This window comes from Struthio camelus, chromosome 1 (genome assembly GCF_040807025.1).
Source record: "Struthio camelus isolate bStrCam1 chromosome 1, bStrCam1.hap1, whole genome shotgun sequence".
Lineage (NCBI taxonomy): Eukaryota > Metazoa > Chordata > Aves > Struthioniformes > Struthionidae > Struthio > Struthio camelus.
In genome coordinates this window covers 83,222,921-83,244,366 of record NC_090942.1, presented here as the reverse complement: position 1 = coordinate 83,244,366, position 21,446 = coordinate 83,222,921, and the positions used below count along the sequence as shown (strand labels likewise).

At 41.0% G+C, this 21,446-nt stretch overlaps 1 protein-coding gene across 2 annotated transcripts in view; it reads right to left on the bottom strand.

Annotated features, from left to right (window-relative positions):
* ANO2 (anoctamin 2) overlaps positions 1 to 17,337 on the bottom strand; it is a 212,167-nt gene extending 194,830 nt beyond the window's left edge. Inside the window, exons 1-3 of one of the 2 annotated variants that reach the window (XM_068953763.1) lie at positions 17,280 to 17,337; positions 10,047 to 10,234; positions 6,607 to 7,008 (exon numbers count right to left, since the gene is read on the bottom strand). In XM_068953763.1, coding sequence (XP_068809864.1) covers positions 6,607 to 7,008; positions 10,047 to 10,234; positions 17,280 to 17,298 — 609 coding nt within the window. In that variant the 5' untranslated portion in view covers positions 17,299 to 17,337. Of the gene's footprint in view, positions 1 to 6,606; positions 7,009 to 8,669; positions 8,756 to 10,046; positions 10,235 to 17,279 lie in introns of those variants that run through there. The other variant, XM_068953769.1, reaches the window with a different exon arrangement.
* Between the last annotated feature and the right edge of the window lie 4,109 nt (positions 17,338 to 21,446).

Genomic DNA, 21,446 nt, shown 5'->3' with positions numbered 1-21,446 from the left:
TCCTATGGGGCTGATCCAAAATCCACTCTAAAAAAAATGGAGAGCTAATTTTCCCTTAAATAGTTAATCATCTTGCCAAAATTTTCCTCATGCCCATTTCATTGTCTCTGAAATCCCTTCCTTACAGGGGCATCCTTTCCTTACCTGTTCGAGTTTAATGTTATAACAGCTCTGTATTGCATTTCAGTCCTGTATAAGTAACATACAGAGGCAGAACATGTTTTAACTAATTAATACTTCTGTAACCAGAGAAGTTGAAAAATAGCCATCAAATATTTATATAATGGGAGCAACAAGAGGCCCCAAACAGCACTGTCATACCCTCGTTATGAGTGCTATACAAACAGAGAGGGAAGACCCATATTAGATTTCTTCATGCTTTTAAAACTCATGTAAGCTACTGTTTAGCTTTCCTCTGTATGTTAGATCAAAGTACATATTGAGACAACTATAATATTAATACCACGTACCTGCAAAATGCCTCACATTTACTAAGGGCATCAAATGCTTCTCTTGGAATCAACTGCAAGTCACATCAGTAGATCTGAGAGAGAGATTTTTTCTTCAGGATCTTAATTACTACTCCGTTAAACAATATCCATAACTTTTTAAATAAACATTGAACATCTTATACCAAGAAAAGATTTTGTCAAGGAAAAAAACATTCTACAGAGAGAAAGGAAATTAAGCAAAGAATTAATCTCTCAGCTGAAAATGTTAGTACTTTTCAGTGTGAAACACTAGAATTCCAATGGTTAACGAATACCAATGTATTTTTAAGTTGAAGCAGTCTTCAAAACCAGATAGGTTTGTTGCATTGTTGTAGCTGTTGCACTTAAAAAAAAAAAAAGCTACAATAAGTTCAATAAGTTATTTTACATAAACGTGGTATTAGGAAACGTACTAACAGAGAGGGAGAGAGTGAAATAGTTCAAAGACCTAGAGCACAAAAGACCCAAATCTCCTTCCAATACTACATTACTCTGCATACACTCTTAAGACTCAAGAAAACAAGAAAAAAAAAAACACTCTCCTTTGGCAAGAACAGTGATCAAACTGCTTAACAGATAGGTCCTCAGCAAGAGGTGGGGATAGGAGGAGCAGAGAAAGAATATTAGTTAATAAGTTACCAGGACCATATTTTGGCTACTCTTGCCCTTCACAGCTGACAAAAGGCAAAAGATATAGCCTTCTCCCATTTACAAAGGGGGAGTACCCTTGGTGATTTAATCACCTAGGGTGATTTAATCCCTTGTGTAACATCTGGTTGTATCACTGTTTGGTTCTGTTTCTTTGTTGGAAGTTGTGGTATAACTTACTCTCCGTTTACAAAACTTCAAAAACATGCCTTGGAATATTAAGCAAAAAAATCCAGTCACAACCAGTAGCAGCAGCAGCAACACTTTTGTCAACAGTACTGCATAAGCTAGTACAGAGAGGACCTTAAGGACCTCTTGCCTGGAAGTGTAAAGTAGCCAAAAGAGTTTATAGAAACATCCCTAAAACTATGCCAGCTCAAGAATTCAAGTTAAATGAGCTTCTTGGAGGGTCATTTGCGCTTAGTTTTAAAACTATCATCATCTTCCTTTTAAAAAATATTTTCAGCTCTTAAATGCTATTTAGTAAAGTATGTTTTGTTTCTAACGTGCTGGAAAGTGATCCACTTTGTCAAAATGCCAGGATGCATCTCCAGTGCCTTTCCATTCTACTCCTGTTATGCTTTTGCCACACATAATACTGATTGAATATAGTACATGTTGCATTTGCAATCACTAAAGCAGTAGTACAATTCAAATTTAAGTCAACTACCAATGCTCCATATTAGGTGAAACACAAGGATAAGTTTACCCAGAAAGGAAAAAAAAGAACCAACCCCAAGTACTAGTTGCAGTGGTAACTGCATTTAACTGCCCTTCTTGGGAAACAAGATGGAATACTTGATGGTACTCTTAGGGCATATCTCAGCCTTTTCCAAGCCTCAGCCTGTTCTGCGTAAACCCAGTTCTCTGCATATGCAATGCAGAATTTAATCTGTTTCAGTGGGCATTAAATACTGCTTATTTGGAGGTGACAGTCATGGCTTTGCCAGCTAACTCATAAGGATAAATGGGACCGGCTGACCTTCTTCTGCAGTTTAAAGAGACATGTCAAAGAATCTGGTTTCTGGCACAGACAACTTGGAAAAAGAATTTTACTGTAGTTTTAACTGTGTGTTACTTTTGAAGGAGGGGAAGCAAAGCCTGCCAACGCTTAACACTATGCAGATTAGCATAAGTGTTTACAGGACCTATATTGGTTAGGCCTTTCTATGTAACACTGTAAAATACAGGCTAGCTAATTCTACATACACATGCAAGAGTCAGTACCATGCTTATTTCACCTACTTTCATAACATCAAACAGACCAGTCACAGATGCATTCTTTTTACCCATTGTAAACTATGCAGAACAGTAGTTCTTTGTTGCTCTGCTGCTGTCAGCAGATCTGACTAGGAGAGTTTCTTCTCCTGTCCTACCCTTTCCACCAACAATCACTTCCACATAACCCTGAAGTATGCTAAATGAATTGGCTTTGTGCGCACAGGCTAAACTGGACCACCCAAGTGTTACAGTTTGAAGACAGGATGATCAACCAAAGAGCTCTTTCAACCTGATCTCCCACCTGTGGTCTCCAGTGACATTCATAACATCAAGATTGGAAGCAGGTTGTGCCAGTAACTGTTATAACACGTTAATAAATGTTACAGATCAGGAACAGGTTTTCCAGGGATGATGGTAAAAAGGTCATCGCATCTAGTTACTACTGTCCATCACTATCCATACTCAGTGTCATACTAGCAAGGAAAAATTTGTAACACAGCTTTATGTCCATTACCACCATTGCTCACCCTGTCTTGTACACCAAAGATAATATTTCAGTTAGAGAAATAAACAAAGAGTTTATATTAAGTGGGAGAGAACAAGCTTTCTCTGGAGAACAGCAATAATGAATGATAGGAAGCTACACAAAAGAAAAAAAAGGTGATAACTAGGCAAAAATTCCTTAATTGACAAACAACAACTGGGTGGATATAGAGACACGCCATAATCCTGCCTATTCTCCACATGTTCACATAAAAAGTAGTGCTCCCCTCTTCACATGGAAGTTATGCATCTTCCTTTATTCACTTGTCTCTATTCTTTTACCCCATGAGTTGACAATACAACTGAAAATGGCATTTGTTCTCAGTTATTCAGCATATAACAACCTTAACAGCTGGGCTTAAAAGAAGCAAAATTGTTTGAAATAGATAAAATTACATATTCATCCTCACATGCCTTTGTGTATATACACACATAGACAAACATACACCCCCAAACACACACTTACACATATGGAAATTTCTGCTTGTAGAAAAAGAAGAGTTGTAGAAATAAAATACAGGTTTTTGAACTGTCATTATGCTGTCCTATGTTCCTAGAGATGAAATTCCTGACTTCTAAAGAGTGCCCACCAAAGCAGCAATTGGAGGGACTCTAGTCTGCTAAATGCAGAGGAGACCAAGTCAGATGCAAAAGATGCTGTTACTTAGTTCATTTAAGTTAAGGAAGCTTACTGTCTTTACAAATTAGGGTTAACTGAGATCACAGATTAAACTACTTCTCAGCCACAAGAAGATCAGATGCCATTAGAAGTCATTACATGCTGTATTACTCAGTAAATATATCCTTCATAACTTCTACAGTATCAGTAAAAAAAAAAAAAAAAAAAAAAAAAAGGACAATGTCCTGACCCCTTTTAATTTTTTGTCCAAGGGTTAACAAGAACCAGATCCACACAGGCCCTACTAAAGACGTTTGTTAGCTGTAAAGCCACTAAAGGCTACCTAGAAAGGACTGTGCAGAGATGAGCACTGAAGACCACAGACCTAGCACAGACTTGTTTATGCCACCTCCCTTCCTATTGCTACTGCTTCAAGTAAAAGCTGATGCTGTTCCAGGAAAGAGATTGTCTCCAGGATGTCCCACTGCTCTTAACCAATTTTTTTTTTTTTGTAAGAACACATGCAGGTACCATAAGCTAGAGACACAAAGGCCTGTTCTAACACAAGGGTGCAAAAGTGGAATCACTAGCCAACAGAAATTGCAGCTTGGAGAATTGTTTTGAGTTACCTCTGCAGCCAGCACTATGAGCAAGGGATCAGCCTCATCCTAGGACCTGGCCCAGAACACATGCCTCAAAGACAGAGACATTTACTGCAGAACACATCTCAGCTTCTAATAACGCTCAGCTAGCAGTTTCAGTGCTAGCTATACTAGCACTGAAATAGAGTGGGGGGGAGGGAAGCAAACAAATAAAGAACAATATATGTGCTGTACCAGAAATGTACTAATAGAACATCCTCTGTACTATACACTGGACATACAGCATGCAGTCATCAGGACTGTTCTGCATTTAATGTTTCTATAGACACATATTCATGCCTAGGACTAAAATCAGAAAACGTTCTCCTACCAGCTCAATGCACAATTTTTTAACACCAAGTCAACTATACTCTTCACCTACATTATATTGCCTGATCAACATGTTCTATGAAATTTACAGTGAGATAACACAGACAGTGACTTCAACATGAGGAGTTACAAAAATAAGAGAGGAGGGGGAAGCACACAGCAAACTTAGAAAACTAAAAGGATGTAAACACCATATTTCTCGGGCAAGAAGGAAAAAAAAAAAAAAGAACAATACATAGTCCCTTTCAGATTCTCAGGAAATTCTAGAGATTCCTCCACTGATTCTTTACTTGGCTTTGTCAGTAAGTACAGTGTATGTCTATGTACATGCACATAGAGAAGAGATGGGATTGCATTTTTGAAATAAATTTTCTCTAAAAGAATCAATCACCAAATACCTCAGAACTTTCCAATTCACTGGGAAAATAAGCCTTCTCCTCTTCAGGATGAGAACTTTGACAAAAAGATTTTTCCTGATCAGAGCTCTGACATCATTTATTACTTTGTACATTATTCAAGAGCACACATCATCTCTCAGAAGGAGTCCAAACTGGAATTTGAATCCAACTGAACTTTTGGTAAATGATAAGTTGAATAATCAAATCCAAATCTGCTAGAGTTTTCAGATTCTGATCTAATTCAGAACTGAAAGAAGGCTCTCAAAACAGCTGTTCTCATGGGGTTTATACAATTTGGTTAAAAATAAATAAATCAATCAAAGCAGTAAGATAGTCACGTGTTAGCGCTGTTGAACCTGAACCCCAATGCTTTGCATAAACGCATCAGGATCTGAGACCACTTTTTCTTAGTGCAAGGATGGCTCAGCCAGGCTATGCAATGAAATACAACCCATGACCACCTGCAACACAGCAAACAGAGCAAAGAAGATGTTAAGAGTCAAAAGGTCTCTTTCTTTCTATCCCTGCCAGTGATTTAATGGGTGTGCACTGTGCCAAGTCAGCTAGGCTCAAGTTTTCAGATGCAATCTGCAATTTGTTCCAGTTTTGGAAGCGTTGCCTGGTTGCACTGAAAGCAGTGCAAGATGTAAGTTCTCAGCACCTCTGAAATGAAGACCTGAAGTTTCTTAAATTCAGTGTCAAATACAGCACCTAAAGCTAGAACCCAGCAGGGATTTCCCTTCAAGAAATGTGGATATGTGTGGCTTTTGGAGGCATCCAAAGAGATACTGCAGTACTCAGTACATCAACATGGGATTTTGAAGACCCATGCTCAACTCCCTGGGTGGCTGCAGATTTTTTTTGTGTGGTGACTGGCAACTAAGTCAAAGCTCACAATTGATGTAATTATAGTCCTTTCCAACATCATAAACATGTGTTAAGGATAAATTTCAACTGATAAATTTCAATTTTCAACTGAAGTAAGAGTGAAATTTCTACCTAATTACACATTAAACAGCAATAACCACCAAGTATTTTTCAGGCAATAAGAACCAGGCAATACAAAAATGTCCTCTCCATCTTTTTGGCTGCATTCCGTATTTGAAGCATGTATGAAATATTTTGTATAATATATTTCTGAAGATTCCTACTTCTGGGTTGCAGGAGCAGCATTTGGTCCAGGGATGTTCAGCACTGAAATCAAAACCTGGTAGTAACACAGCATCTTCAGGAACAGCTGCTAAAAATGGCCATTACACATGGCTCAAGGAGAAACTACATATATTACATGCACAGAAGCAAGGGTGAGGGAAAAAGGGGGGCTATATTAGTAGGAAAGCTACATATGTTCCTTTTTTTCCAGAGACAACATAGGCCTGATTTTCCTCTCAGTTAATACTCATGTAATGCAATAAGAATGGCAAAGATTATATTCTGAAACTAATGGCAGGACATCCACAGATAAAAATGGGCTACACATTAGGCCTATAATGTATTGCAAGATTATCTGAAGCAAGCAATGGTGAATATTTCCATTTCCATTCCTGGAAATGAAGCTCCACGGGCAGGAGGCCTCATTCAGGGGCACCATGTGAGCCACCTCAGCTGCTCGGCCAATCGGCAGAGGAGCTCTTCCTCCTGCAGTCCCAATCCCTGCACCCAAACAATCTTTATGCAGCAGGACAGGCTTGACCCTGCACCCTCCGCTCTCTTACCTCAAGATCTTTTTCTATCTCCAGCCCAGCTTCCACCAGGTTGCGTTCATATTCCTCCCTCTGAACTCTCTTTTCTTCCTCCAAGGCATCCAGTGGGCTGAGATCCACCACCTGAGCCTCCAGCAGCCCTGGCTGCTCTGGTGGCACATGCTCCCCACAGCTCTGCTCCTGCTGATCGAGACAGCTTTTCCCAGTCTCTCCGTTTGAAACTATAGCCAAGGAGGCCGGTCTGTGCACAGACTCCAGTAAGCCAGCACCAGGTTGGTGCCGAGGAACGCGTTTTCGGTAGTGGTAGGCTAGAACGTAGTCTACCTTTCTCTTGCTGTCCCTGAAATGCATGCCGCTTGGGGATGTCCCGTCTGCAGCCCCTCCTTGAGTCCCGTCCAGGTAGTTGTTTATAATCTGGGAAAGAAGCAGACAAATCTCACAGGCAGAAATCCAGCAAGTCAAAAAGAAGCAGAGGGCTAAACTTTACACAGAGTAAAAACCTGGAGATTAATTTGGGATATGACCCAATAACTGGGAGTATGACCTGCAAATTTGTACGCTGCAGATCAAATTAAGTCATGCTGAGCTCCTTTAACTGTAAAGGAATGAATGAGACTAAAAATAGCAGCTTCCAACCTTACTGTGCAGTACATGGGATATCCACCTATCTGATGCGCAGGTACACGCACATACACAGTGTCTCTTTGGGCGGTGCTTACACATACTATGTAGAAGAACACATCAGCATTTGAAGATGTGACTGACGAATGGAAATAGGTAGGGGTCACATTATATTTTAGGGTATAACATAGGACATGTTGTGGAGCAAAGCCGTGCAGGGGAGGGAAGCACAGAACTATGTGCAGCAAGAAATGGAAGAAAGATCTGAGCTTGAAAAGGAAAAATGAAAATAGTTCCTCCTAGTAATACAAGGGGAGGAAGGGTAGGGCGAGGCAAAAACAATTTGGCTATATTCTCCCTAATCCCTGGTATTTGCCAATGGATGGCCAACAGTGCTAGTTCATGTGTAATTTAATATCCTGTAATAGACTATATGACCGAACAGTAATATTGCAAAAGGAAATTGATGGCTGCAATAATTCAGATCCTCTATGTTCCACTCAGTTGCCACTTGGACCATCTCTGCCACCTCTTTTCCACTATCCAAATACTTCTGGAATGAAACCACCTCTGTTCTAACAACCGCCATCACACCCCAGTGTGGACAGCAATTCTGTAGTACCTACGTGGAACTCTAATACCAAATTCGCCAATGTATCTTTCGCTAAGATAGCCTATACCTTTTCTGAAGCTGTTAACAACCACCATTTTCAGCTTAACACTAAATATGAATTCTCTACACAGGAATTAATCCCTGTAGAGCATTGTTCATTAAAGTGATACCAGCCTTCCAGTAACTGTGAAACTGCATACAAGCAAACAAATAGGGTCATCCTGATCTAAAGCAATCAACTCATAACCTAACTCTATGAGCTGTTTATGGCTCACATAGGTGGCCATACAAGAATAAGGAGAAGTAAGATCTTGACAGGGCACTGTAGCAGTTAAAGATTGCTTTCTCTCCCTGCCTCTCCTTCTATTACATGTACTGGTATTCCTGAACTCCAAGTTAACCAAGCATACTGTATGGTAGTTTTCCCATTTGTTAACACAACATGAACTTTTGAAGGCATGTAAATATAAATGTGCATGTTGTATATACCCCAGCATCTCAGACATTCTCCTTTTTCATCACTGCACTTCATGCCTCAGCTTCCCACAAAAAAAAAGTAGCTTTCAGTCTCCATATCCGTTTATAAATCTTGGGAGTTTTAATTTTTTTTGTTTTTTTAACATTCATACTCTATTCTTGTCTCGTGAAATTATCACCAAATAATCTGCTCTGCACATTACACTTATCACATACTTTGTGTATAGCATATACACAGTCCCTGTAGGCACATCTAAACTTACACTCAGCACAATATTCTGGCAGAATATAAAACTACTTTGGAGAAAGGATTTTACAACAATTCCCTATTTCCTAGTTTGAGCCATTTTCACATAGTACTCACAGGCAGTCCATGCAGACCTTCTGGATCCATCCCTGCCACAGTGAAAAAAACCACCAAGGTCCAGATTTGCAGTTTCCCTTCCAGCAAGTTTCACACGATATAGTGCAGAAGTAATGATGTCACCATTGCCTGGTTGTTATCACATTAGCTGACTCTAGAGAAGATTATCTCTAAGCATCCTCCCCTTCCTTATTGGAGAGTGTGGGCAGAAATGAGAAGCACAAATAAAATGCAAAGAGGGAACAAGGAGGTTGGAGAAGATTAAAAAGCTGCTGAGATGTTTTTTCCTGTTTATTACATGTGCGTAGCCAGCTGCCTCATCCCAGCCACCTGAGAGCTCACCATAGCAACATGAGATGTTGCTGGAGCTACACAAGAGGAAAAAAGCGAGCAGATACAATAGTGCCTCTCTCCCTCTTGTTGACTCTTGCTTTTTCTTCTGTCCCCATCCTCCACAGGTTGCAAAGTGTTGGCCCCATTATGACTGGTTTCTGTTGCACAGAAGACAAGTCAAGATTTCCACAGACTTCAATGAGAGGCGATTCTGACCCTTAATTTTCAAGGCTTTCCTAACCGTGTGACATTCTGGCACAAGAACATCTTATTAGAGAGGAACACAAAATAAGTTGCAATTTGCAAAACATGACCGAAAGGACTGTCAAGAGTCATCTTGACTGTCAAGTCTCATATTCTCTTATAGCCATTGCAAAAGTCAATGTCAGTAATTTAAATGTGAGATTGAAGATGGTAATTTAGATTATCATCTTCAGTCCCACATTTATCGCCTCTCAATGTTTCCAAGACAAATAGCCAGCACCCAAGCAGTAAGACAATGGAAAAGTAAGATCTGCATTTCATAATAATTTTGTTCTAGTCCTCTAATAGCAAGTTTATCACCATAAAAATACCCTAGGGGCTCTCTCCTCTAACAACATCTCTGCACCGCAGGCTGCAGCCATGCTGTGCTTCCGCCTTCCAGTCCAGCTTGTGATAACGTCTGTGCACATGCTGGCCCAGGTGGTCACCAAGGTATCTGGACAGGAGTCACCAACTCCAACATCAACTAACACTTCTCTTCCTGCTCCAGGAGCAACCCCCTACTCCTGCTCAGAGAGATTTTGACTCACGTAAATAATTAGTAAAAGCTTGATGAGACCACCAAGGCAGCAATTAGTGTTCAGCATACACCAAGAAAGCCTACACAACTAAGGCTGTAGTATAGTATCCATTTACTTGCACAGTTGCTTTTCCCAATGAAGCTGTGATTTGCCTAATGCACAGAAGGAATGCATCATGCTCTGGTCTCCCTGCTCCAAACCTTTCTTCCTCATCTCAAAGGTATTAGAGGTAAATCAGTGAACATAAAATCCTACTTACAGAACTGCTGCTGTAGGACTCCATATAGCCAGATGGTTCAAAAGCTCCATCGATTCTGCTAGTGTGCAAGGAAGGTCGGTTTTGAGGAACTGTGAGGCATTTGTTGTTATATGCTGATAAAGCATCCCTGGCCGATTTTGCTGTCTTCTGTCTGTTCAGAGTAGGGTGTGAGGAGGCTAAAGGAAAGTCTGAAAATAAGAGATAAGTAAGCAGATATTTGTGCAGGCAGTTTCCTAAGAGTATAGGAAATACTGCAGTTAATGGACGCTACACAACTTCAGATGATGACGCACCTTTAGTGAAAGGAGAGGGGTGTATATAATTGCAGATGAATAGCAGCTAGTTGTGCATAAATTGTTAGGGAAGGGGCAACCGTAATACAATGCTGCACATAATTCAGCAGTACCTTGGCTGTTTGAATGTATTCATACTCCTGTACTTCAGTCAGGAGGTTAGGAGCTGGAAGGTCTGTGCTTTGTAGCTAGCTCACAGGCTACACGAGTAAGCTGTGTCTTAAAGGAATGCGCATGCGCGGCCCTGCTTCTCTGGATGCCCCAAACCTTTTAATTTTAGATGTGTTCCCCATCTATTGTACTGATAAATTACATGGCCACAATGCAGCATAAGGGGGATGGGAATGGTTACATGCCACCCTCTGCCCATTACCGTCAACACTGGTAATCTCTTTTGTAAAGGCATGTACAGCAACGACAGAATATTAGAAGAGTGCTTGATCACAGGCAGGAAATGCACAAAGTCAGTCCCATGCAGATAGTAACTCAGTGAAAGAATGATGATAAAAAGTAGTGGGGACAGAAACCTGCTAACACATACCAGTATGTTTCATGCTCTTTCCCCCCTCTAGTGGTGGCATGACTGCACACAGGAGCAGATCTGACCTTTACCTAAACAGTTTCTTTGAGAAGCTTCTTCGAGTCAGAAACTATGACTTGGTCCTTCAAGCATTAGGGTTATCTGCCTGCCAGAAGTGCCAGGTATAGCAGACTCATCTGCCCACACAGTTATCCCTTCTGCTTCTAGAGACAAAGCACCACACTTCTCCAGTAAGTAAGGGTTTTTACCTTTTCCAGGAAAAAAAAAAAGAATAATTGGAACATTCTTCAGCTCCCATATATCCAGGGAGACACTACATCCATAGTATCTCTTCTTCTCTCTTGCTAATACTAGCAATGCTGCAGCTTTTTTCCTGCTCACCTTCCCCTTTTCTCTAAAGAAACAAGAGGCTTCAACAGCATAGTATAGCTGCTTTCAGAAAGCCTGACCGGAGCTGCAGAGTTGCCCAATGGGTTTTGCTGCACTGTATTATGAGAAAGTGACTTCACCCTTCCCTACCATGAGAACATTCTGGGAAATGCAAGCAGTTCCCTCTGCACCTTCCTTATGGTGATGGAGACCATGGAAGAGGGAAGGTAGGAACAGCTGTGTCTCTTGCTCAGTGTTCATGTGACTGAAGAGCATTTCTCCTGCATTGCTGAGACAAAACTGGTGGCAGAAACGCTTCAAATAGCTTCTCAAAAAACAGAGCATTGAAGGAGATAGCTGTATGCAGGAAACCTAGAGATCTGTGCAGTGATCATCAACTTTTCAGATAATTCAAGAGAAAGCTAAAGAGATCCTTCCTTACAGCTGATACCACCAAGGTTTGGCCCCTCTCCCTCTCTTCCCCCCACCACTCCTTAGGAGGGAGGGAAAGGGGGGAGAAATCCCTAAAATAAGGCTGGGAAGTCAGCATTTCCTTTTCCTCTCAGAATCCTTTTCATTTTTTCAGGAAGCAAAGACAAACAAGTCATATTGCTAATCTTCTATGCCCTCTGCAAGGGCTGAATCTACTTGCTTGCAATCTTGTGCTAAGAGAGAAGATAGTGAAACACTGAAGAAGGAAGGGGGAGCAGGGGACAGAAAGACACCATAATGGTTGAGGTTATTCTTATGTTTCCTAGCAAAAATGGATTAGAGTCCTGCAGCCCTTGAACTGTGTCACAGGTCAACTAACTGGTCCTACTTTTCTGCTCTCTCAAGGAGACTCACACTTGGTTTACTTTAATGTAGCACATAATGACACCATGAGGAAAATTTCAAGGTAAATAATAAGTGAAGGTTTAATTCCCAGAGGCTACACATAGCTTTTCTCCAGTATTTTCAGGCTAAGCCTAGGATAACTCACAAAACCTTTAAACAGTCAAAGACTCTTTTCCTCCCAGTCCATTTAGCTCGGTCTAGGTAAAATTCTGCAGTACATTTATAATAAAATGATTTCATTTCCATTATGCTACCCAACCTTCATGAAGTCTGTCATGTGCCTTAGATTAACCCTGCTAATCAGGTGAAGCAGCTGGGGATTTTCTTTCACAATAAGTTTTTGGGTGACAATGCAGTTTTCATGTCAAAGTTGGAAGAAGCCTGTTCTGCCAAAAGCTTTTTGTCTTGCCAGATCAAACCAATTGAACCAAAATTTTTGTTCTGCATCAGTTACACATGTGACAGTCTTTGCCTATGGTGCTGCCTATGGGGGTTGTACTTCAGATGCTGCCTGACCTCATTCTACCCTGACAGACATCTGTATTTACATGCTCTCATTCTGTAAATGTTCTAGAGGAATTAACATTGACAGAAACAAGCTTTGTGTGAGTATACATGTGTATGTGTATATATATGCACATGTGCATATGTATGTACATATGTGTGTGCGTGTATATATATATATATACATATATATTTATACAAATTTGCCTAAATCTCCAGAGAACAGCAGAGTAAATCTTGAATTCTACCTAGAAAACTGGTAGTCGAGCTATGCTTGTTCTAGAAACATCACTGGGGACCCTTCTCTTCAGTCACACTACTTCCAGTTGTAAATGGCTTCTACGGCCAGAGTACCTCCAAGACAAATCTCACAGAAGGCATTGAGAAAGCAACCAGTTCTTGGACCAGTATTAGTTCCAATGCCACATCATAGTCAGGATGGGAATCATTTACTGCTCACTCAATCTCTCTGCCATCCTTTGCTCAGGCTTTTTGTAAAGGTCAGAGTTGGCCACACGTGCACTAACTGATCTCACTATTCAAGTTCCCAGTTCTCTTTCTAAATTGCAATAATGAAGCTGCGCACACTGCCGAAAAATGGGAAGTCTGAGAGTGTCTCTGAAAGAATCACGCTGCTTGGGAACTATGCAATAAGGACCCTACCTAAGAGCTCTGTATTATATCTTGAGTAAAAACCAATTATCTCGTCTGAGTGGTCCAGATGGTCAGATTATCATAGACACAACCACTTGCAGAATACATTCTAAATGATTTGGCTGCTCAAGGCACAGACACTAGCACGCTTTCATTCATCTCCCTCTCTTCCCAGCAAAGTATCAGAAATAGGCTGCATATCTGAAAAGCACTACAGCAATTAGTGTGCATGTACTCACACAGTCTGCTCTGCAAGCTTGTTCAAAACATCTGCAATTAAGGAGTACTGCTTAGTAAACTTATTTCTTCCACCCTCCAATTGGATACAAGAGGACAATTTAGTTTAATTTACTGTTTGTACATAGCTTGAGTTAAAGGTATCTTCTTTAAAGGATTTTTATAACAATACAACATGCTTATACATGTGTTTCTGACTTCTCTGTTCTTAAACTTATCTAGACCTACTAATTTCAATACAGCCACTCATACCTGTAGAAGTATGCAAATATTTTCATTGCACTACAGTTTCCTTTAAACTGCCACCCTTGCCACTTCAAAGTCCTTATTATTTAGTATTTTTAATTAAAAGAGTCTCAGACATAAGGGAATGCATGCTAATTAATTAAGCCTTGATCAAGCTTATAGGAAACAGGCCACCAGAGGAAACATCTAGGAATAAATTTTTTTATGTAGGAAATCCATTCTATTAGTCAGTATTACATGAAGGAAAAGGTCCACTATGATTCATTAAAGGTAATTTAGATGAGCATGTGTTTTCAAACTCCTTGTGTTTGAATAAAGGGAGGAATGAGTAGAATTTTACCATTAAATTTCAGAAATATGGTGTTTCTTTCATAGGGTTGGTTTAAGAACTATTTAGTATATCTGGTCCCCTAGTGCTTAACTGCTTCTAAAAAAAAAAAAATCAGTCCCAGAACAACTAAACTCAATACCAGAGATTTCTCTCTATAAACCATATTTCTTCTCTGAATATATTCTGGAGGCTGGGAAGGAAATGGAGAAACAATGTAGGGCATGGCCAAACGTAAAGCAACACGATTGAGACAGTGATTCTTACCCAATAGGTTCTTGTTGCCAAGTGTCCTAGAGGGTCAGGATGTGGCATTTGGAACTGAACATTAGAGCAGTGTCCAGATAAGGAGATTAGATGGAAAGGGCATTAGACAGAACTTCTCAGAGATGTTTTTTGCCCTTGCCATCTGCCGTTTGAGAAGCACAGCAGGAACACTCCTCAAATTGCAGGCTGCAAGTCTGGATCTCTTGCCTCTTAGAGGAAACTCAGCTGTGGGGGGAACAGGTAAGAAGTGGCTAACCTGAAGGATAAAATTTCTAGCTCTACCTCTTCCATAATCCTGTCCCTGCTCTAGTCTCTTCCTTGGCTGCATCCTCAATTTCATTACCCAGGAAGTCTCCCTGTCCAGGGGACATGGCTGGGAGACTGTTATGAGGGTGGAAACTAGACAGAGAATTCTGTGAGACTGTACTACCTACCTCAGCCTTAACAGCAATGTTCCACCTCTTATCTTTTCTTAGCCCCAGTCAAACCCTCCAGGCCACATCTATACTTCCACTTCCCAGAAGCTCCCTCTAAATGCCTCCTCTCCATGGTAGGCTTCATACTCTCCAATCTGAGATTTGCTGCAACGTGCATCATGCTGAAGAGATCCCCTTCCAGCTATAGGTGAGAGCATCAGAAGAGTCAGCCAGATTTGCCTATCTTGAATTCCTGTAATCTTAAAATGTACTGATGGTACTTTTGGAAACACAATGTAGTAAATCACATTCTGTTGTAGCTATGTTGAGTTTGTGGAGCTGCACACAAAGAGCAACTCTGGCACAAATTGAGTTTCTTCCTTCATCAGGATACACACTGAGATTATAATGCTTCAGGAGACTGTTAATATGCAGATCATCTACACAGTAAGATTGATTTGTCCAGAACTCTCCGGCCCTTTTCACAAATACATTCTCAAGAAGTCTTTAAGGTAGCTACTGGCTCAAGGGCTAATAACAATCCTCATAAAGGCATCCTGAGAGGAAGGAGGCCTATGCCTGAATCGCTTCCAGAAACTCATTTCCAACAACAACGTGGTGCCTTAGCAGACAAGGGAAGGCAAGTGAGAGCGAGGCTGGCTTTGACTGGGCCTGGCAGCCATGGTCACAGCCACCACTGTACAAGCCTGTGGTTGCTGTGCTCCTTTAATAGGTCCTCATGCATGGGAGCCTTCACTCCTGACACTAGGAGCAGAAAGAATGCACTTGAGTTACCAGGTATGCTCACTCACCTCTGGCACATGGTGCAGACCAAAGCACCTCCTAAAGGAAGGGAGACTATCAACATGAATGAAGAAAACAACACCTGATGGAAGATGGAGACCATAAAATGGGAAACTTCTCTGAAGGAGGTACAGAGCACCCTAACTCCTGACTACTGCATAGCAGATAAAACTACCATAGCCTTGTATCCTTCTCCTGCAGGACTTTTGCTTATGTTACAGCTGGGTTTTGCACTGCAAAATATACAGTGATGTCTGTACAATCTGCTTGCCTTGGGGAAGTAACATGGACAGAGTGCTTCTTCCAGATGCATTTAAAGCAAGCCGATGCATAAACTTCTTCCAGATGCATTTAAAGCAAGAATTTCAGGCTATTGTGGACAGTTCAGTGGTTTGGCTTTTGTTACTTTTGCTGCCTTTGACGTCTTGTCCAGGCAGTATCTGGCATCAGAAACTTTTCCCTCTTAACGCAGGGTGACTATGCTGTGTAGCAGATTATGATAGGCACAGTGCGTATGCATAAAGGGATGTCAGTGTGGCGTGGAGAAAAGTCAGCCCCTCACAAACGCTGACTTGTTTCAGAGTATCATACAGCTAAACTGAAGAGAAACTTCCTACTGTACTTACACTAAACTGATGTAAGAGACTGTAGGGAAAGAAGCATGCACCAAGTCAAGCTGGTTCCTACTTTCATGCAACACATATCCTAGGTGCACGCAACACACTATTTTCCCTTCCACCCCCCCAAAGAGGCAGAACAGACCTGTAGAGATAGACATGGGAACCGCATGACGTAAAACAAAAACCTAAACCTTATTATGCATCATTGCATTAACTAAAGACTTAAGGGACCTACATCTATATAATGTATCTGTGTATATAACTTCACTGGCTCCCCTAGTTTTCCTGTTTTACCCTTCTCTAAATCTACAGCTTACCAAAATAACCTGATTTTCCTACATTCAGTGTGAATTGGTAATAACTCCAACAGTGAAGGACTGGCAGTAGAAAACAGAATAAAACTACAGACATCAGAATTAGGCCATATATGCAATAGCAAACTACAGGGTGCAAAAGCTATGCAAGTCCCCCTATGAAGGGGACTGGATGGAAGACCCCAGAAAGAGCAGGACTCAGTGAGCTGCATGACAGCTTGGAGCTCACAGCAGGGGTACAAGCCTCAGAAACAAGCTAATCCAGGAAGAACTGCAGAGCTCTCAACTGTAGCAGTAAAGTAATAGTGCCGTGACATTAGCACTAAACATGATTCTAAGTTTGTACACCGGGGACTCAAATTCAAGATGTTTTACACACTGAGCAGAGCTCACTATCTTTTGAAAAAGGATACTGCTCCCCCTTTCCCTCCCACAATTTTGTTACAATAATGAAAATACAGAAGACAGTAGAAGTCCAGCACAAAGCATTTACCTAGTAATTACTTTCGCTACATGTATCACAATGCTGCCCTGTAGCTGCTCTTCAGAAAACATTAATGCTGCATGTTTTTTCTTTGAGCTGCAAGCATGCAATGTGGACCACTGTCCTAGTTTGGTTTTGGGGTGTTTTCCCCCACCACCTAGGGAGAGGGGGAGAGTTGTTTTTTTTGAAAACTTGTCAAAATACTCTGAAAGAAAACACTAAAGTCCTTTCTAAGTGATTCTTTCACAGTTCCCCACTCCATCTGCACCTAATCAGCTTCACAGACAACAATTAACAATAAAGCAAAGAATAAACTTACCAGAAGCATATGCTTCCATGTTGTCCAGAGGTTTGGCTGAATATTGTGACAGCACTAACAGGATGTGACTATGCTGATTGTGTGCATAAGCTGCTTCTGTGCTGGCTTAAGTAGTGAGCAGCACCAGCAGCTATTTCCATCCCAGCTTGATCCTGCTTCAAGCAAACCACAACTGCAGCTAATTAGCCAGACCTCCATTTTCAATAATTACCATCAAGGAGGGGAAGGGAGAAAAATGCCAAAATAGCCATGAGCTGAGAGGTCACGGCAACTCTTTGCTGGAACCTCAGCAGCTCGTCTTCATGTTCCATGATGCCTCAGCAAGCAACATAACAGCAGGCATGTTTTCTTCTAACTCCCTAGAAAGTTTGTGGGGGAAAATAGAGATGAGGAAAGCAAATGCAAAACCAGGACTCTACAGTTAAAGCCAGCTCTGTCCAGAGAATCATTGCTTCAAGGATTAGACTATCCTGGAGATGGTTTCCATGGAAAAGAGCATCTCTGTATCTGCACAGCTTTGCAGTACCTCCAGGAAGGAGGTAAGTGTGGAAACCTTTTATAAGGCTACTTCTCAGCTACTCAAGTTATGGGACTGCACAGCCATTTTTGCATGAAATATTCAGGGGATTATCTTGTAATTGACTGTATAATCAGACCATGTGATGGATTCTGCTTAGCCTTCAACCTTAAGATTTAGATGATATATTAGGAAGAATTGTCACTGACTAATATCTTCTGAGGAAGATTTTTTATTTGATAATGATAATTGGAAGGAGGTGTAATTCTTCAGAGTTCAATCTCTTTTCTTGCTTTAGCTTATACACTAAACACTACAATGTTTGCTTTAGCTTGGGAGGAGGGAACAGATTTGTATGACTGAATGAAGTACTGTTATTTTTACTGTGTGAACCAAATGAGTTATTAAGCTTGTGAGTTAGGATCAGATACTATATCATGACCTTCAAGAACAGGCATCTACATTACAGAGAGAAGAGTAACTGGAGGTCACACAGATATACTAACTAAACTAAAGTCTCAGTGTTAGTGAGTTTATATGGGGAGCAGGGTGGCTGACATAGCTCAAAACTTGGGTGAGGTGCTGTAAAAATTTTCCCAGTAAAGCTAAGAAGTGTTTAAACTCTGGACAAATTTTCACTAGGTGGTTATCCTTTTAATGAACTAGCTATAGGCGGACTGAAGACAATGAGTATTCAATTAGACTGTGTTCATTTGTTTACTCTGGCTAAACTGAAGTGCCACAGGAGGAATTTTACATGCAGCTTACGTGTAAGTGACGATTAGGTTCTCTCTCCATGCTTACAGGTAAGATTAGTACATTAAATGTTGCGGATATTATCCCTTCTTTAGAATAGTATTTCCTAATTTCTATGTGATGTACCAACAGGTATCAAGTACTCTTCCTTTTACCCTCCTTGTCTCTTATGCTTGTTTCAGAATTTCATTTCAAAACTGCTGTCAGTTATGAAACAGTGAACAATCCGGGTGCCACAGCTTCTCAACTGACTAATGTAAAAGCCATCAGATCCTAGAAGTAAAGAAAAAGATGCTCCCAGTTCCTGTGTGTAAACTCCCTGGCACAGGGGATGCTAATTCACACAGTTTGTGTTGGTGTAGTAGCCAATGTATACAGCTTTTGAGATGCAGTGTAATTTTCTTGTAATTACATAACCACCCCATTCATTTGAACAAATGAATCACTCTTTGCCCGACTGATTTGCTCAAACATTCACAGCTGCACAGATCTCAATGCATGTCATACTTAGTTTGTACAGGAGCAATGGTGCAATCACACAGAGCTACTGTTAACTACCAGCTAGCAAAGTGGGGTCAGAAAACACTGCAAGGAAAGCCAATATTGAAATGGTTTTTGTCTTGATGTTTTATAACCAATTAGTCTCCTCCCTGGATAGATAATGAACCTACAGCTTTGTTTGTATATGCCTGCCTCTGGAAGAGGGAAATGAAAACTTGGTGGAAATATGCTATTTAATATCCATATTATATCTTACACCAACTAAATGCTAAGATAGAAAGGCATGCCCACTAATTCTGAGGGACTATAGGGATGCAGAGCCAGGTGCTGCAGTGATCTCTGTGGGCACAAAAATCTAACTTCCCTGGTTCAAATTACTGGCCTCTATATGCCGTAAGGATGGGTCTATTACAGGTAATACAGCTAGCACAGGTAATAAATAATATACACAGGAGGCAATATGATAGTAAGCAATATGCAGCCAAGTAAGATGGAGCTGGTCTGTCTTTTTTTAACGACACATTCCCATACAGAAAGTCATGTCTGAGCATCAGTGTGTTTCCTGAAATAGCTGGGTATGGTGTTAATTGATAACGCTGTGACAAATAATGCCAATACAGCAGATTGTGTTTTGCCTACAGTGGACCGGAAGTCTGTAGAAGTTAGCAGAGTTTACATGCTTTTAATAAATAATTAGGAAGTTATATGAGTCCTCCTCAAATCCATTTAAGGTTCCTGTAAATCTATCTTGTAACACGCTCGCCAATCCAACTCTGGTCTTCTGAAGTGGCAAGATGTGTTCTGAACCAGTGGCTCAAAGGCAAAAACTGGCATAGCTTAAAACAAGTAAGACTTGCAAACAATATATACGACTTACAAAAACTATGTCCTCAAAGCCTGGATTCTGTTAATTGACGAGTCTGACTTACTGCACTGTTCTGTTTTATTGGCATAGATGCTTGAAAATAAAACTGCAACCAAGGAAGATGAAGAACAGCCACACAGGATGTGGCATATTCTTGAACTAGTGTAAACTCTTAATACAGACCTATTTATCTAATTACATCAAACTACATCTGCTCTGAGTTTGATACTATAGCCAAGCAGTCTCCCATTGAATAATCTGACTAATTTTAGAAAAATTACTAATTGCTCTAGTTTGAAAACCAAAACCTTTAGTATAGCCTGTTTCTGTCTTGCAACATTTAGATCCACCAGACTTTTCTTGTTAATTGACAAAGAAGTAATGAAAGCAGGAACGTTTACTTGTTTGTTGGACAGATATTTAATGTTGTCCATTTGCTTTGCTGCTAGTGAAAAATTCTAGCTGTGGACATCTTTTCGTGTCTCTGCCCAATCAATGCCCATATGTGTCCTTCTCAAGGTGATAAGCTGGTGCCTGACCCTTGCAATGATCTGATTAGATGGCCTGTCTGCAGCCGTGAAACCTTAGACTGCAATGCTGCCAGATTTCACAAGCCAAAAAGGAGTCAGTCTGGGTGATGATGCTGATGAAAAACAAGAGGCAGCGCCAGTGTAACAATGGGAAGAGAAAGACACTGCTTCTTAACTCTGTATCCACCCTTGCTCTAAGGTCCTCTCTGATATGTTAAAGGCTGTTTTCCGAGTTGCTTATCTGCAGCTTCAGCTGGGTTGCTGTGCAGCTGATTACCTGGATGACCCAAATCTACTGCCACAAGAGGCTTAATATCTGAGGTAGGTGCAACAAGGATCTATTGTGAGGATGGAGGAAAACCGGTGGCAAAGACCTATGGCAGTAAGTGAGACTGGTGCTAATCAAAACTTGGTTCCTCTCCCAAAGGTTTTGTTGTTGATGTGCTTGACCCATGTTTTGGCTCCATGGCAGGAGAAACAGAAGCACATAAAAGGCCTGTGATTGTGCTAGCACTATTCAGCAATAGAGGATACCCTTAATGAATAATTAAGGGAGGAAAGGATATACATGGTACATGTACTAAATCCACAGCTGGGTGGAAAAGGGCAAAAAGGTATCTCTCTCCTCCCTCTCTAAAAAGGGTATACCTTATCTTTTTACTTGGAAGTGCAGAGGGAATTTTGCTTTACACCCTTGGAGCTCCTAAGGAGAGCCATTTGCACATGTGGGGAGGTGTTTTGACCCATCTAAATATGACGTTTGCATTCATGTGGTGAGCAGTAGCTCTTAGCCTCAGCACTACCCTCCCCAGTAGTGGTAACATCGTCTGAAATGCCTCCCATTCCTAAAAACTTCACGATTGTCACAGGAGGCCCAGGAGGGGCGGCTGAGCCAACCACAGAGCATCCTGACGCTTTGGTCCCCACAGCACTCCACGCTACAGGAAAGGCTGGGGTGGCAGTATAGGTGTCCCTGTCTCTTATGAATGGGTTCACAA